Source organism: Amphiura filiformis, chromosome 8, assembly GCF_039555335.1.
Source record: "Amphiura filiformis chromosome 8, Afil_fr2py, whole genome shotgun sequence".
In the NCBI taxonomy this organism is placed as follows: Eukaryota; Metazoa; Echinodermata; class Ophiuroidea; order Amphilepidida; family Amphiuridae; genus Amphiura; species Amphiura filiformis.
Window position 1 is genome coordinate 23,004,336 of NC_092635.1, and position 15,576 is coordinate 23,019,911.

The 15,576-nt window shown below is 35.8% G+C and overlaps 1 protein-coding gene across 1 annotated transcript; it reads right to left on the minus strand.

Annotated features, from left to right (window-relative positions):
• Positions 1-14,537: 14,537 nt before the first annotated feature.
• On the minus strand, positions 14,538-15,329 carry LOC140159459 (uncharacterized). Its single transcript, XM_072182941.1, has one exon. It carries the CDS (start codon positions 15,327-15,329, stop codon positions 14,538-14,540), a length of 792 nt encoding a protein of 263 aa, XP_072039042.1.
• Between the last annotated feature and the right edge of the window lie 247 nt (positions 15,330-15,576).

A 15,576-nucleotide genomic window follows, 5' to 3' on the forward strand; every position in this document is an offset into this window, starting at 1 on the left:
TCAAAGGTCATGGATTTCAAACTTAGTCCGATCGGGCCCAAATTTGGTAGGTGGAATCCTTGATACGAGGGGAATGAATTTCAAACGGATGTATCAAATAAAACTGAGGTCATCAAAGGTCAAAGGGGATCAAGCCAAGGTCATCTAGGGTCAGAGGTCATATGGGGTCATTGGGGTCAAACAGCATCATTATCTGAAGCTGGTGGTGCTCTCACGTACAGCTACATTGCCCTCACAGCTTCAGGTACTCTAGTTTCATTAAAACACTTCATCGTGATATCACAAATGTGACCCACCGATAAGAAAGGCTAAGAGACTCAAAGGTAATTGAGTGTTTTGAATTCAAAGGATCTCTAACCCATGAGCCTTGGTAAAATTTAAAGTATTGGTTGTTGTTTCTTTTTTCTTGCCACGAATAGTGTTAAAAAGTGTTGTTACTCATATTTAAATGCCTAAAGGGACTCTCAGCCACATATTGCTCACCTGTACCTATTATGCTAATTTTGTGGTATCAGGTGATTGTAAGTTGAGGCTTTCTGGCTCTCAACCCTCGAAATACAAATCGGCGCAGAACTAAAAAATAAAAAAAATAAAAAAATAAAAAATAAAAATTAAAAAATAAAATAAAATCTAAATCTAATCCGCTCTCCCGTGGCTCATCTGGTAAAGGCAAGGCAAAAGACCTCGTTACAGTCGGTTCCGATCAGGGTAATAAGCCCGATTGTTGGCTACACTTGACTGTCCTGTAAATCGCCCCGACCAGCTATCTATGGCGACCCTCTTCGTTCACCAGGTCACTTGTGCCTGGTCAAAGATTCGTCAGCGTTATCCCGGGAGCGTTATCTCCTAGATTTCAGTTGTTAGTGCCTAGATATGCTCGACATCAAAAAAAGAAAGAACAACAGGATGAGAATGTTTACGAAAAGCTAAAAAAAAATCCAACGTAGACATATCAGACCTAACTTATCAAATTATTGAATGATAAAGGTGCCATTGACTCTACAATCCAGGAAAATAAATTGGCACACTTGCACTAAACAATGGAAATGCGTGCCCTATCAAAATTGGAGAGGCGAGTGAAACATGCACACCCCGCCATTCAATACTTTGACTATTCATGACATCCACAAATTAACGCTTGGTTTATTTATGTATAATTACTCTCACTGCAACCTTCCTGGTACCTTTTCAGATTACTTTGTTCAAAACAGATCCAGTTACAGATCCTACTCGCAATTCTTTACTGTATCGTCCTTATAATTTTAAATATGATTTAGCAAGGAACACTATCAGAAGACAGGGTCCTTTGCATTGGAATTCGATTGATCAGGAGTTGAAAAATACTAAGTCAATACATGTTTTTAAGAAAGGGTTTAAGCCCGGGGGGCACTCCAACTTTGGAGGTGACGCGTATGTAGGGCTGTTAAAACCCCCCTTTTCAGCATCGCTGTCACCCAAAGACCCCATATTTTTTTACGAACACATGCTCTGTCACCCGAAAACCCCATATTTTTCCATTTGACTGTAACCAAAAGACCCTTACAAGTTCAATTTAAACAGCAACTTTCATTTATCACGGCGTTAATTACTTATTTTGAAAAAACAATGAAATTTGATGCCATTTCGAACTAGAAATTTGATTTTCGAGGTTTTTGTGGCGCTGTTTCGGCTTTCACCCAAAAAATTCAATTAAAAAAAAGTCATGTTCTCACCCAATGACCCCATATTTTTTACATTTTGCTCTCACCGAATGCCAAAAATCATGCTCTCATCCAATGACCCCATATTTTTTACATTTTGCTCTCACCGAATGCCCCTTAGTACGAAAGTGCCAGCCCTACACCTATATCCATTTTATATTGAAGTGCCCCCCCCCCCCGGGGGTTTAAGTTACATTTATTGTCTCGGTATTAATCATGTTAATATTATATTTTTCCAGTTGATCATTAATATGTGAATTATATTGCCATCACATGCCAGCAACACGCTGTTTGCACCTGTCTCGTCCTGTTTGTCTGCACTTTGTCCTGTCCACTGTTTGTAGCAAGTTTTTCATGTTACTGTGCATATTTATGTAATCTCAAGGTGGCCAATTGTTAACGAGCTCAGCTCTCTTTTGGTTTTCCTACCAATGAACTGTTTTGTATATTTATCATGTATGTATTATGTATTTTTGGTGAAATAAATTGAGTATTGAATATTGCATATTGAATGCATGCAATATATGTGAAGTACAGACTACTCCCTATATCTCACCCTTCCCCCACTCCCCATCTTTCAATGTTGGAGGGTCTCAGGGACCTGTTGACAACATGGCTTGGCCCGGTCGTAACATTGAATTGGGGGAGCGGTGGAAGAGATATACCAAAAGACAGGCAAAGTGTGCCAACCTTTTTTCCTGGATTGTAGAACTTACTGTTTCATTCATCCTTCCCATAATAGTAACAATGAGTCCCTTGGATGAGTGCCGTGAGGCTTGTTAGAGTAAACGTTTACCATGTTGATGATCAGGTTGACGGCAAGAGAAAACTCATGATATGCATGATGTCTACAGAGCAATATCATTCTGGTTGGAACTCTGGAATTTGTACGTTCAATCGGTTTTAGTATCATAATTTGGTTATTTCTGTATATATGTATTTGCCGTCTGATATCTCAGAAGAATGCTAAATATCAGTTAGAAGGAGAAAACAAACAGGAACATCCTTGAGGAACTTGGTGTGAAGAGACAGCTGCTTGGAGAGTTAGTGACAAGAAAGCTAACCTACCTTGGCCACATACTTGGAGGAGCTAGTGCATTACTACTCCAGATAATAGAAGGAAAAGTTGAAGGGAAAAGGAAGAGAGGACGACAGAAGAAACAATGGTTTGACAACATCACTGAAGAATGGACAGGAATTAACCTGGTGTATGCCAAGCGTCTAGCTCAGAATATAACAGTTTGAACAGAACAGTCAGATGGTAGTCAATCGTCTAATGGCGGCCGAAGAAGACTATAATTCAAGATTGCAAGTCACCGATGTACGGGGGTAACTTGACATGATTGATCAAATGATGTACAGCCTACATTTAATATGCATCGTCATCATAATATATCTGTGAAAAGACAGTCCATGTTTGCTGATGATAATCACCAATAGGGAGTGTGTATTAAAGTCGTAAAGCCAAGAACCCGACATTTTGTGCCTGGGTGATATTAATAATGTGGCACACAATTGTAATAAAGGCTAATAACTGAAGTGCAGTTTAATGTTTGATCAACTTTAAGGATTTCTATCCTTAAACCGTGATTGTGGAATCATATTAGCTGTTATTCTTAGATCCTTTGTAAATACGCAATATCTCGACGATGTTTAAACAACAAGGTTTAAAGTGACGATGAATTAATAAGATCAACACTTTCACTTATATTTGAAAAGTGATTACATTAAAATTACATTTTAATATTTGCTGAGGAGGAAGCCGTCAATGTTTTTCAAATTTTTTTTCTACACGACTGTAATGTGCTTTAGTAAACTAATATAACTAGCAAAATTCAAGGCTTAAGGCGCTGCAGTTGTGACAAAACCCGAGATTTTGAATATTTAAAACATATGAATATTTATCACTTAAAAATTTTGTCGGTCGCAACACATAGTGGCGTAGAGTGATTTTCCAAATTTTCCGTTTCACATAGTGGCGTATAGCTTTAGAGCTAACTATTATCCTATAACAGTTATTCCTTGTTAACTATTAAAGACACAGTTTAATAGTTTGAACCTTAAACTTCAATTTCAAATGGAATCGGGCCACTGAGAGATAACAGTGGAGAAGTATAGACCCCGTTACTAGTAGCATATCCTTCAAAAACGGTTTGCTCGGAAACGTATTTTGTCCTTCACGTACGCCACTATGTGTTGTGACCGACGAATTTTGCTATGACACATTAGCAAACAGTAATTCAAAGTCATAAATGAGTTAAGCCGCTGTGGTTATTATCACCTGTGTTATAACAAAAAGTAACATTGTACATATTGTACATGTGGTATAAGTATGAAGTACATCATGCGATGCGACCTTGCAATATCGAAAGATTCAAAAGTCGATTTGTATATCGAGGATTGAGAGCCAGAAAGCCTCAACTCACAATCACCTACTCCCACAAAATGAGCATAATAGGTGAGCAATATGTGCGTGAGGGTGGCTGAGAGTCCCTTTGGGCATTTAAATATGAGTAACAACACTTTGTAACACTCTTCGTGGCAAATGAACAAGAACTGATATTTCCTATCTCATCCACATATTTACTAAGAAGTGAAAGGAAGAAAAAGAAAGAAGAAAAGAAAAGACTGCTCATTGATTATGTGCTTGGCAACGGACTGAATTCCACTTTCTCTTATGACTGTACATGCATTGATTCAGCTTCTCTTACGGTTCTTTCAAAAACAAACGGTATCTTTTCGTAGCCACCGCAGGCTGATTCAGCAGTAAAAACATACACAAAGACAATGCAGCACATTATTGTTAATGTGCATTGCCCCATTGAATAGAAAGATCAAACATTAGTATATTTGTAGTTTCCCAATTATCTCAGTGACGCGTGGACGAATTCTCGCGTTTCACAATACGATGCGCCGCCAGCGGTTGCTCTTGGCAGTCAAATTGTTTTGACTCCAGTGTCGACATCGCCGTTCTAGCTGCTATTGGATTTTCACGCGAATGTGATAATAAATATGTTGAAAACAGCTCCACGAAGTATTCCCTGTGATCAATACTAATGTGTTCTACTATAATTGTAAATTGTTGTTTTAGTGTGCATTCGCAGGTAACATCATTATAATGACATTTAAACCCACAATGATGTATGTTCCTGTATTGTATTCGTATTACGCGGGCTTTGGATGTCGACATTTATATACCCTATACTCTGTCCTCTCATTAATCATTTTTCATTAACTTGTGGAATACATCTCTTTTGATGTATTCCACAATGAAGAATACGACTGGAAATTTGATTAATTATGGGTTTATTACTCAGAAAATCAAAACTGCAAATGAGAAACATGTAAGAATTACTTAGGCAATTAGCGTAGCAGGCTGACGATTCTTTCAAATATCAATTGTGACACTTATTTCAAATTATAAGTTTTTGTTTCTCTTTTGTTCAGAAACCAAAAATGAAGGGATTAAAAAGTAGAGCAGATCTGGTCTGCAATCATACCACCTTTGTGCTGAGAGGACAGAGTATAGGGTATATAACCATAAGTATATAATAGCCTATTGTAGGTATATAATTATTATCATGATTATCGGATATCTATCCCCGTGGGCGACAGTTGATGCTCTCTGTCGTACTTTCATGTGATGTGACCGTATACTATAATTACACCCCGAGTTCTAGGCCTATAAATTTTGCATGGAGGTGATTTGATTATCTCCGGTAAACACAACTCATACCTCTTACCCAGGCTCCCCTCTTCCCCACCTATAATATAACCTCCATTTCCCTAAGTGTCTCCTTCTCCCCCTCTTCTCGCCTCCTCTACATTCGAATGCTCTTTCCAATCTGTTTCTCTTTCTCCCTCCCCTTACCACCCATACAAACTGAAATGAAAACAGAATCTCCTTGATACAAATTTTAAGTTTCTAACAAAAGGTAGAAACAAAGATATCAATAATCGTGGGAGTCAAGAGGCTAAACAGGATAATAGGAAACCACGTGACCAAAACCAAAACTAAAACTCAATATTTGAAATGAAACACTGTGTGATATTTTGCTGTCTTTCATTCTTGTAGGTATTACTATACTTGTTATAAATGTAATGCGAAAGGTTATTTTTAGAATGATTGATTGTACTCTGTAATTTTTATAAGCCGGATAAGGTTGCATATCTACTCCATCGCTAAGCGATTGCGATGCATCGTTTTTGAAAAGCGATGGGTAATTTTGCGATGCAAGTATGAATGAATGAAATGAATGAATGCATCGCTTGTCGCTTTTGCATTTATACTTATCACAGCGATCGCGATTGCAAACGACCATTAAGCGATTCAAAAGGCCACCAAATGCAATTTTAGAATATCCATTGCTGTCAATAATTATTGCTTTGAATTTAATCATCTCCAAAATGATTGAGTAAGGTCAATTCATTAGCAAAATAATAGATCCAGTTTGTAGGAAATGATTGGTTGACGCTTTCACGTGACAAGCGACATCAAAAAGCAACGCAGTTTTCGCAAAAGCAATGGGTATCGATCAATGGACGCTCTGAAAACGGAAGTAAGGGCAGATCATGCGTGAGAATCGCTTTTCTGCAAAACGATCGAGTATGAATTCGGCTTGACATGGAAAAAGCGTCTAATATTCAACGACGCGCCGTAATTTATATTTCAAATGGACTTTAGAGTCGCTATTAACGTGTCAATGTGTGTGAGGAAAGCTGTGTAAATGTTACACACATCCCTTAATTCACGCAATACAGACATTATCTAAAACGCAACATTCGTAATCCGAAAGTATTTCTTTCATTGGTTATGAAAGTGCACTTCTTGAAACGTTCCTTCTTTACATCTGCATGTCTTTGTTTAATTTGCTAAATGCTTGACTAACGTTTAATGAATACGAAATGAAATTGTCGAAATTGCTAAAGTAGTAAATTATTCCAACAAAGTGTAAGTGTTATACAAACACACCTAATACATGTATTATAATTATATTGTTACTAGCCAGACCGATGTCCATAAACACCCTTTAACGAAGTTCACTTAAAGATGTACATTTATAAAATTAAAATATACTGTTCAAAAGAAATTAATTATTTATTGTGAAGTTCACCCCAAACACACTCCGATTGGTGCCTATGTATCAGGTGCACCCTCAGTACTTATCAGTACTTATCGTGTTGACTAGTTTGACCCACGAAACTCAATTGGATTGCTGCATAATTCTTCCAGAATGACAGCTGTCGATCTATTTTTGACGCACACAAAAATGTGAAAAATGTGGTGTTTCTATTTTAAACAAACATACTATTCTTTGCAAAGGTGTGTACATAATACAATAATAATAATATAATTAGTGTGTATCATTGAAAATGGTCATCGTAAAGTGACGTTTTAAATGAGATATTCTACATGAAGAAAATATCTTCACGTATTTATAACAAGACAACACATCTTCTGATATCACATTATTTATCGGTAAGCAATAACAACTGTTCAAATTAAGGAATAGTGAAATGCAATTATATGCCAATCGGATTTTCCAAGTAATGTTTACTTCAAAATCTATCAGCTACTTTAAGGGGTCGGGGTCACTTACCTTGGCAATGTATATTTTGTTGCACCTGAGAGCACATCAGATACCAAATTGCATTCTAAATACGAGGAATGTCTTTCTGATATCCAATTATATTTATTTTATGAAATTCGCGATACAATAAATTTATTACAAATTATCAATAATTGAAATGTTTGACATTTAAAAGTCTAATGACATTTTAAAGTCTAATGATATGTACTTTTAAGGTGTATGTATGCTGGGACCATCAATTGAACATTTTTATCTTGTTACAAATCGTACTGACTCCAGGCCAAAATCACCTTTTACCCAAATTCACACGAATGCACAACACAAATACACTGTTTGATTAAGGGCTGGGGTATGAACGTTTGGACAGTATTTATTTTGGGACATTAGAGCGCATCAGAGATATCGAATTGCATTCTGAATACGAAGAATGTCATTCTGATATCAAATAATTTTGATTTTTGAAATTCGCAATTTAATACACATTTTATGGCAAATCATTAAAATTGATATTTTGATATTTAACAGTACTTAAAGTAAACTTTATAAATCTGATGATTTATACTTAAAGTGTATGTAGGTGGGATGAAAAGCCGACGATCAATTGAAAAATTTGACCTTTCGTATTGAAGATATGGATTTTTTTCCCCAAAACACCTAAAAAATTAGGTCTTTTGGGAAAAAATCCATATCTTCAATATGAAAGGTCAAAATTTTCAATTGACCGTCGGCTTTTCCTCCTGCTACATACACTTTAAGAATATATCATTAGATTTATATAATTTACTTCGAGGACTGTTATATATCAAAAATTTGAAAAATATCAAATTTTTATAATTTGTCATAAAATTTGTATTATATTGTGATTTAAAAAAATGAAAATTATTTGATATCAGAAAGACATGCTTCGTATTCAGAATGCAATTCGATAGGTCTGAGGTGCTCTCATGTCCCACAAAAATACTGTCGAAACGCAATAAACGCTCATTTTGGATCCCTTAAGCTAACAAAATCTATGTCTAAACTGAAAGTAAAATATGATTGGTACAATATGTGACCCAGCAGCACAAATGAGCCGTAAATTCCCTAAATTGTATTCTGAGTTACGGTGTAAAATGTGTACGAAGGTCGTATTCATCGGTAACTTAAGCTGGCCCGACATCTGTCTCATTTTGATAGTCAAAAACTAATCAATAATCCTATTGTTGAAGTGGATAATAAGCTTCTACCTTAGATGGCTATATAACTTTTAATAGCTCTGGTCTTTGTTTGCTTTTGCTAAATCCGGTTCAAGTGGTGGGTTACCAGGCATTGAATTTTGTACAGGTATGCATAACCAACAATTAACAATGAGAGAACTTTCTTAAACCTCGTTGACTTGGGGATGATTTGAAATGACCGCCAATTATGACTGTTTGATATTTATTGGCAGCAATGTGAAAAAAGAGACACATGTAAAAACATAAAAAGCTATAATTTTGTTGAAGGAGCAAAGTTTATCAAACCATAACCCCGCTTCTGGATATCGTTTGAAGTCAAATGATATACCACTTTAAAGTTTATGATGTTTATTTTTTAAACACGAAATAAAACAAAATTGACCGGGGAGGAATTTACGGCTCATTCGCCGTGAACGGTCACATATATGACAACAAATGCACATACAAAATGATCACACAATCACAATTTTAACTACTCAATACTTAACCAGCAGGTGACCATAGAGTTATTGCAATGTTCTGGACGGCTGAAGTATATATCCTTATTCACTTGTCCTGCGAAAATCAGCGAAATCCATTGTATAGTTGCATTAATATATCCTTGCGTATAAAATCCACACACACAAATGGTGCTGCTTTCTCCAAACACCTGTCTCCATGCGATGCTTTCTCCAAACATTTATCTCCTTGTGCTACTTTCTCCAAAAATGGTGTTTCTTTCACTAATCACACTTTCTCCAGGAAACAGGCTTCTTTCTGCACTGCTCCACTGGATTTGACAGATGTGTTGTTTTATAAACCAGACTCCAGCAATTCGACAGAAGAACGTTAATCCTTTGATGAGGAAGAGCACATTCGTGTATTAATTCTGCCAAAACCCAAACTCCAGCTCTCACATTTTTATGCTCATCCAAAAAACCCATCATCTATTAATAGACCATTCTGTCAATCACTTCCGGGGGGGGGGGTTAAAAGTGATGTCATCATATATCCATTTCACAATCTAAGGGATTTTCCCAATGATACAATACAGAGAATGTTCTAGAGAGAGGAGCGGGGTTCCCCAAACAATATTCAATACGAAATGTCAAGTTTTTCATTTGATGAACGGCTTTTCATCCCAGTTACATACTCTTTATCATAAAATTTTGTCATAAAATTTGTATGATTTGTATGAATTTCAAACAATCAAAATCATTTGATATCAGATGTACATTCCTTGTATTTAAAATGCAATTTGGTGTGTCTGATGTGCTCTTAGGTTCTCCAAACAAAATACGTATGAAAGGTCGCTATCTGAGCCCTTAACCATTATGATAATAAATGAATATTGTATTTAAATTCTATAACTATATTCTATCATCAATAATGCAGTTAAAAAGTGTATCTGTGTTCGTTTTCTTGTGTATGTCTAACATTTTTGTTTTATATATTTAATTTCAACATGTTTTAATGCAAGAAGATCTTCAGTGATTTTTTATAATAATTTCAGTAAGAGTGTGAACGTAATTGGGAAAAATCTATTTTAATGCAAAGTACACAATATGCTTTAATCAATGCTTTTAAAGGTAATTGAAGTATGTCATGCTTGAGTGATATCCTTGTGTCTTTATTTGGACAGGTGAAAGCCGACTTTATTACTCTCATTTCCGCCAATAAGAACTATGGCAGGCTCAACTTCTTTATTATTTTGTTTGAGATTATGTTCTAAACGTGTCATCCCGTGAAATTAAATTCATAAATAGAGAACAAAATTTGTATACATAATTACTTGCTATTGTACTTCACAGTGGTTTGAATAATTTATAGCATGAGTGCCTTCCAAACAATTTTGATGGTTATGGTGTATATTGTATGGACAACGTGCAGATTAAAGGATAATCTCACTTGTCAAATTATAATGAATATTCTTGGAACCACTAAAAAGGATATCACATATCTTAAAAAGTGTACGTTACATTTGACTGTGATTGTTTTTATCCGGAAAAGGATAATGGAACTTAAATATTTGTCAAAATACTATCAAATAGCATTAGGTATGCATGGTTATTAAAATATACGAGGATCTTTTAAATAAGACGTATAAAATCCGGTGCTGCATATTTCAGTGGTTTGTTTGTTTATTGAAAATAAATGCACTCAGAATGCTAGTGAGCAGCGCATTTTTATGATCATGCATTTAAATGAGTCTCATGGATCATATCTATTTGTTTTAGCAAAGTCATAGTTCATTGAATTTACAACCGTATGACTAAACAGGCGAAAATAATCACTTTTTGCACAAGATTTGCAATTGAAAGAGAATTGGTCATTGCTCATCAAAATGAAGCTAGTACATGGACAATGTACATGTAAGTGTGCCCTTTTATTCAATGACAAAAAATTTGAAAAATATTGTAAGGAACCAAAAGCACAAAACAGAACGAACACAAAACAACAATGACATAGACAAGAGGACATTTCTTGAAAAAATTCCCCATGTTATTTCACCAGCTACAGAATGAGGAAAATAAATTTGAAAATAAATAGATAAAACAGAGAGGAAGTGCAATTAAAAACAAGTTGGTAGGCGAGTTGATCTCAATACTCCTTAAAAGAGGATTTCGTGGTCCTAGCATCCTCTTTTATGACATTTTCAGTAGATATCCACAAAAATGCTTACTCCCAAAATTTCTTGATTCCGACTTTGCGTTTGCGAGTTATGCATAATTATGTGTATTACACTGCTCCATAGGCCACTGTTGCAATTTCGTTCTGGTATACCAGAACAAATTTCAAATTTGACGATATTTTTGCTAAACAAATTAATCTGCAAGAAATTTTTGGTACATGAACATTATGTAGCCAGAGCATTCCAGTGGCATAAAAATATCAACTTTTTTTTAGAGAGAAGTGGGAGAATGAGGCTGTGGATCACGAAATGCCCTTTTAAGGTCAAATGTAAATTTCTTACAATATTTGCCCAATTTACCTCTCCCTTAAAGATTGTGCTCGGGTGTATCGAGTTGGTAGATGCATTTATAAGACAACTGTATTTGTAGTCAAACCTTTTCATATGAAGCAAGTATATTGTGCCCATCAGATCTGAAGGCACTACGGCTACCAAAGCCATTTGCAATCAAAAGAACTACCCGCTTCAGTTTGTCCATGCATTTCCATGCTCTCACAGTACCCGTTTCTAAACCATATCTACTGGCAACACCTTCATCCACACTGCAGTTCACGTTTGGAATAGCCTCCAGATGGAGTATATAGTCGGAGACATATCTGACAACGGCGCACCATTCTTCAAGAGTGCAGAGGCATCTTATTTCACGTGTCTGATGCTTTACTGTACCCCATCACTCTTGTTGTTCCTAAGCTGCTGTGAACCACTGATTGACCCATGTGGTTTATAGTGCCTGGGTAAGTTCTTCACCTTTGTCATTCCTCATGGGTTATTGTTCAATCTAACATTTTATAATTTTTTTCTAAAAACCCTAGAGGATTCAATAGAAACGTTGACACATTTCAGCAATTATTCATTTATATTCATTTTATTATTCGATTATTAGTCATCATTTTGCAATAATTGGGATTTTCAGATTTGAAAATGCGACTTCTTTAAATAATTAATAATTATAATTCGACAAGACGCTTTTATCTTGACGTGGTTCATAAAATATAGAAATAATGGTATTGTGACGTAAAGTGACCTATTTTAAATGCAAAGTTCCATATGGAGAAAATATAATCTATTTATAACAAGCTAGCACATCTTCTTAATCAAATTATTTATCGGTAAGGCAATAACAAATATTCAAGTTAAGAAATACTAAAATGCATTTATATTCCAATCCGACGATTTTTCCATGTAATGTTTATTTTGAGGCTATATTCTATTTGTCAAAATCTGTCCTCACATTTGATGCAGGTAGCCATCTTCCAGATTATTTTTTTCTAAAAATAAATTTTGTAGAAAGAACATTCATAGTGCTCCGAAATTGTAAAGGTCTGAGGAGTCTTATTTTAAAAATAGTTTTATTCTGAGCCAAAGGAAAACGTTTGTTGGATACGTTTGAATTTTGTATCACATTCATGCACTCGCTCTTATTTCAGATTCAATTCATCAGCTTACTATTATATCATCATTTTGTTTAAATTTTGGATATATGTTGGTAACATATTAGAGAAATATTGTTAATATGTATCATTGGAATAAATGGTTCATGATTCTGTTTTGATTTCACATTGATTTTCATTGTTTTTCATTTCCATTGTTCCACACTTGGCCAAAAACCAAATCATTAAAGTTCTTCTATTTATATTGTTGATCCATATTTTATATTTTAACTAGCTGTAATATATCTCTGAATCCTACTTAGCTATAGATACAAAGCTTGTGGTTCCAAAAAAACATTTTTTGCCACCATCACACACTTTTTTCATAAGCTTCCGTTTCAATTGAAAATTTTGACCTGCATTACATAGTGACGAATGTTGATTTTTGTCATTTTTATGAAATTTGGCCAATGTGTTTTAAATAGTGAGTAGACTAATATTATTAAGATTTGAAGCTCAAGTTTGCATAATTGATTAGTTAATCAATTATGCAGTTGACGTATGTTGATATCTGAAATTACCCGAGGTTTTGCAAAGTGAGGGATCTAATATCCATCACTATGGAAAACACCGTTTACTCGGATAATCAACTAAATTGTTTGACGTATTCCCAGCATCCGTTACTATGTATAAACATAGTTTTTCAATCTGAACGTACAAAATTCAATATTGTCCATTGGAAATGGGAACTTGGAGATAGAAACTCAAAACGTTCCAATATAAAATGGATGGTAAAGTAATAATAAATGAAAATATGATCCTTTTCAATGAGTAGGTTATGAAATATGATCAAAAGGTGTTTTGAAGCGGTTGCAAATTGAGAAATAATACAGTGTAAAGTGGTCAAAACTGAATGCAATCAATGACGTTTTGTAAAAAGAAGTTACAGCTTGTGTGACCAGCTATATCATGAGAGTGAGAACTAGTAAGATCGGGAGTAAATAATGAAATACAATATGGCATGTATGTCGTGGGCACTCGTGTCGAGTCGGTTTTAGTCCTTCCTTGATCCGATTTTCATGTGCATGACATACTGACGGATGTGTGACGGATCCTAATAGATGAACAAGAGGTTAACGTGATTAACGTGCACGACACCGGCGCCCGACATAGTGGCGGATGTGTGACGGATGTTTGTGAGGAACTTTTTCATGTTTTTACATACTGACGCATAACTTTGAAACCATTTTACTGATTTAATAGCGAATGATTCTTCATGTGTTAGATGTTTCAAGATACTTTAGATTCTAGATTTTCACAATACAGCAACTTTTGGAGGATTTTACTTGTTAGTGTTCTGCTATGGCTGATCACAAATTGGACTCTTTGATCACGTCTAACTCAAAAACTCTTTTTCTGGTGGAGACCAATATCCGTCACTATGTAATGCACCCGGCAATATACATTTTCCGCCAAAAAAGTCTCCATTTTAATACATATATTCAGGTATATTTATTAAAACACTCAAATAGCAGCCAAAATGGCTGAATTGCATGGTGAATTACAATAATTACAATCAAATTTATATAAAGAAATGCAAATAATAATAAAATACATAAAAAAACCTTGAATTATTGCACAATACATACTCAATGAAAATTTTAAAAGGTACAATCAAAGAATTAATAAATAGCTATAGCTCATACTCAACCGAACTCACACCAACACCATATCTCAAACACATCCCTGCACACACCCCCACACACCCACCAACATCCACTGATACACACCCACACTTACCATTGCACACAAACTCAACCAAATAGAATATCAATGTGACGGCATAATAAAAGATATGATAATATGACAACATGACAGGAGAGGAATTGCACTAAAAGGCTTGGACTACCAAATCACACCAGCCCTTCCCATCCATAAAATCACAAAAAAAATGATTCAAACCAAATCACTAGATGGACAGGAGAACACTAAGCATGATTCAGGAGTTCAGCCATGTATGGAACTGGGCTTTCCTTGAATCTTTTGGTTTTCCACCTGTAACTCTTGACTTTAGGGGGCTTTCTTAGGGTCATTGAGGATGAATAGTCAGTGGCAGGGAACCATCTGGAGAATTTTTCAGATGCATGTGCTTTGGAGGCAAACTCCTTGCAAATCTGCAGTCTACGGGAGTGTAGAGGCTCAAGATCCAGAGTTGCACGGGAGTCGGAGTAAGATTTATACTCCTTTCCAAGGAGCAGCTTACATACACGTTTCTGAATTCTCTCCAGACGGTCCTCCTGGCTCTGAGCGAGACCTGCATGCCATAAGGGGGCTGCATACTCTAACACTGGTCTCATATAACCTTTGTAGACAGAGAGGATTTCACCTGCGTTGAGACCTGCTTCTTTAAGTTTGCGTAACATGAACATTTTTCCATTAGCTTTGGAATGCATATTGTCTACCTGGCCTTGCCATTTTAAATCATTTTGGATGATAACTCCCAGCAACTTGACTTTCTGGACTACTGCCAGGGAGTGCTCAGAGATGCGTAGATCAACATCCGGGGGATTGTTTTTACCAAAGTACACACTCATGGCTTGGCATTTACTTGGATTCAACTTAAGTTTGTTACTGACAGACCACTCATGGAGAGATTCCAAGCACTGCTGTACCTCAGTGACATCATCAATGGCTCTATTTTCACCTATTGTAAGGTCGTCAACATACTTCCAAACCTTCATTCTGTTGTTATCAAACTCAGTGAGCGCATCATTGATCATGCCTAAAAAAGGCAATAGGGCCAATGATAGTGCCCTGAGGTACACCACCATGTAATTCTACCCACTCAGAGTAAGTGTTTTTGTACTTCACTCTTTGTTTCCTCCCAGAAAGGAAGTCCACCACCCACTGCACAAGGGAAGGAGAAACACCAAGCTTGAGAAGCTTTGTGACTGTGATCTTATGGTCAATTAAATCGAAAGCCTTTGAAAAATCTGTTAGCACAAGTGTGCCAACATTTTTTGATTT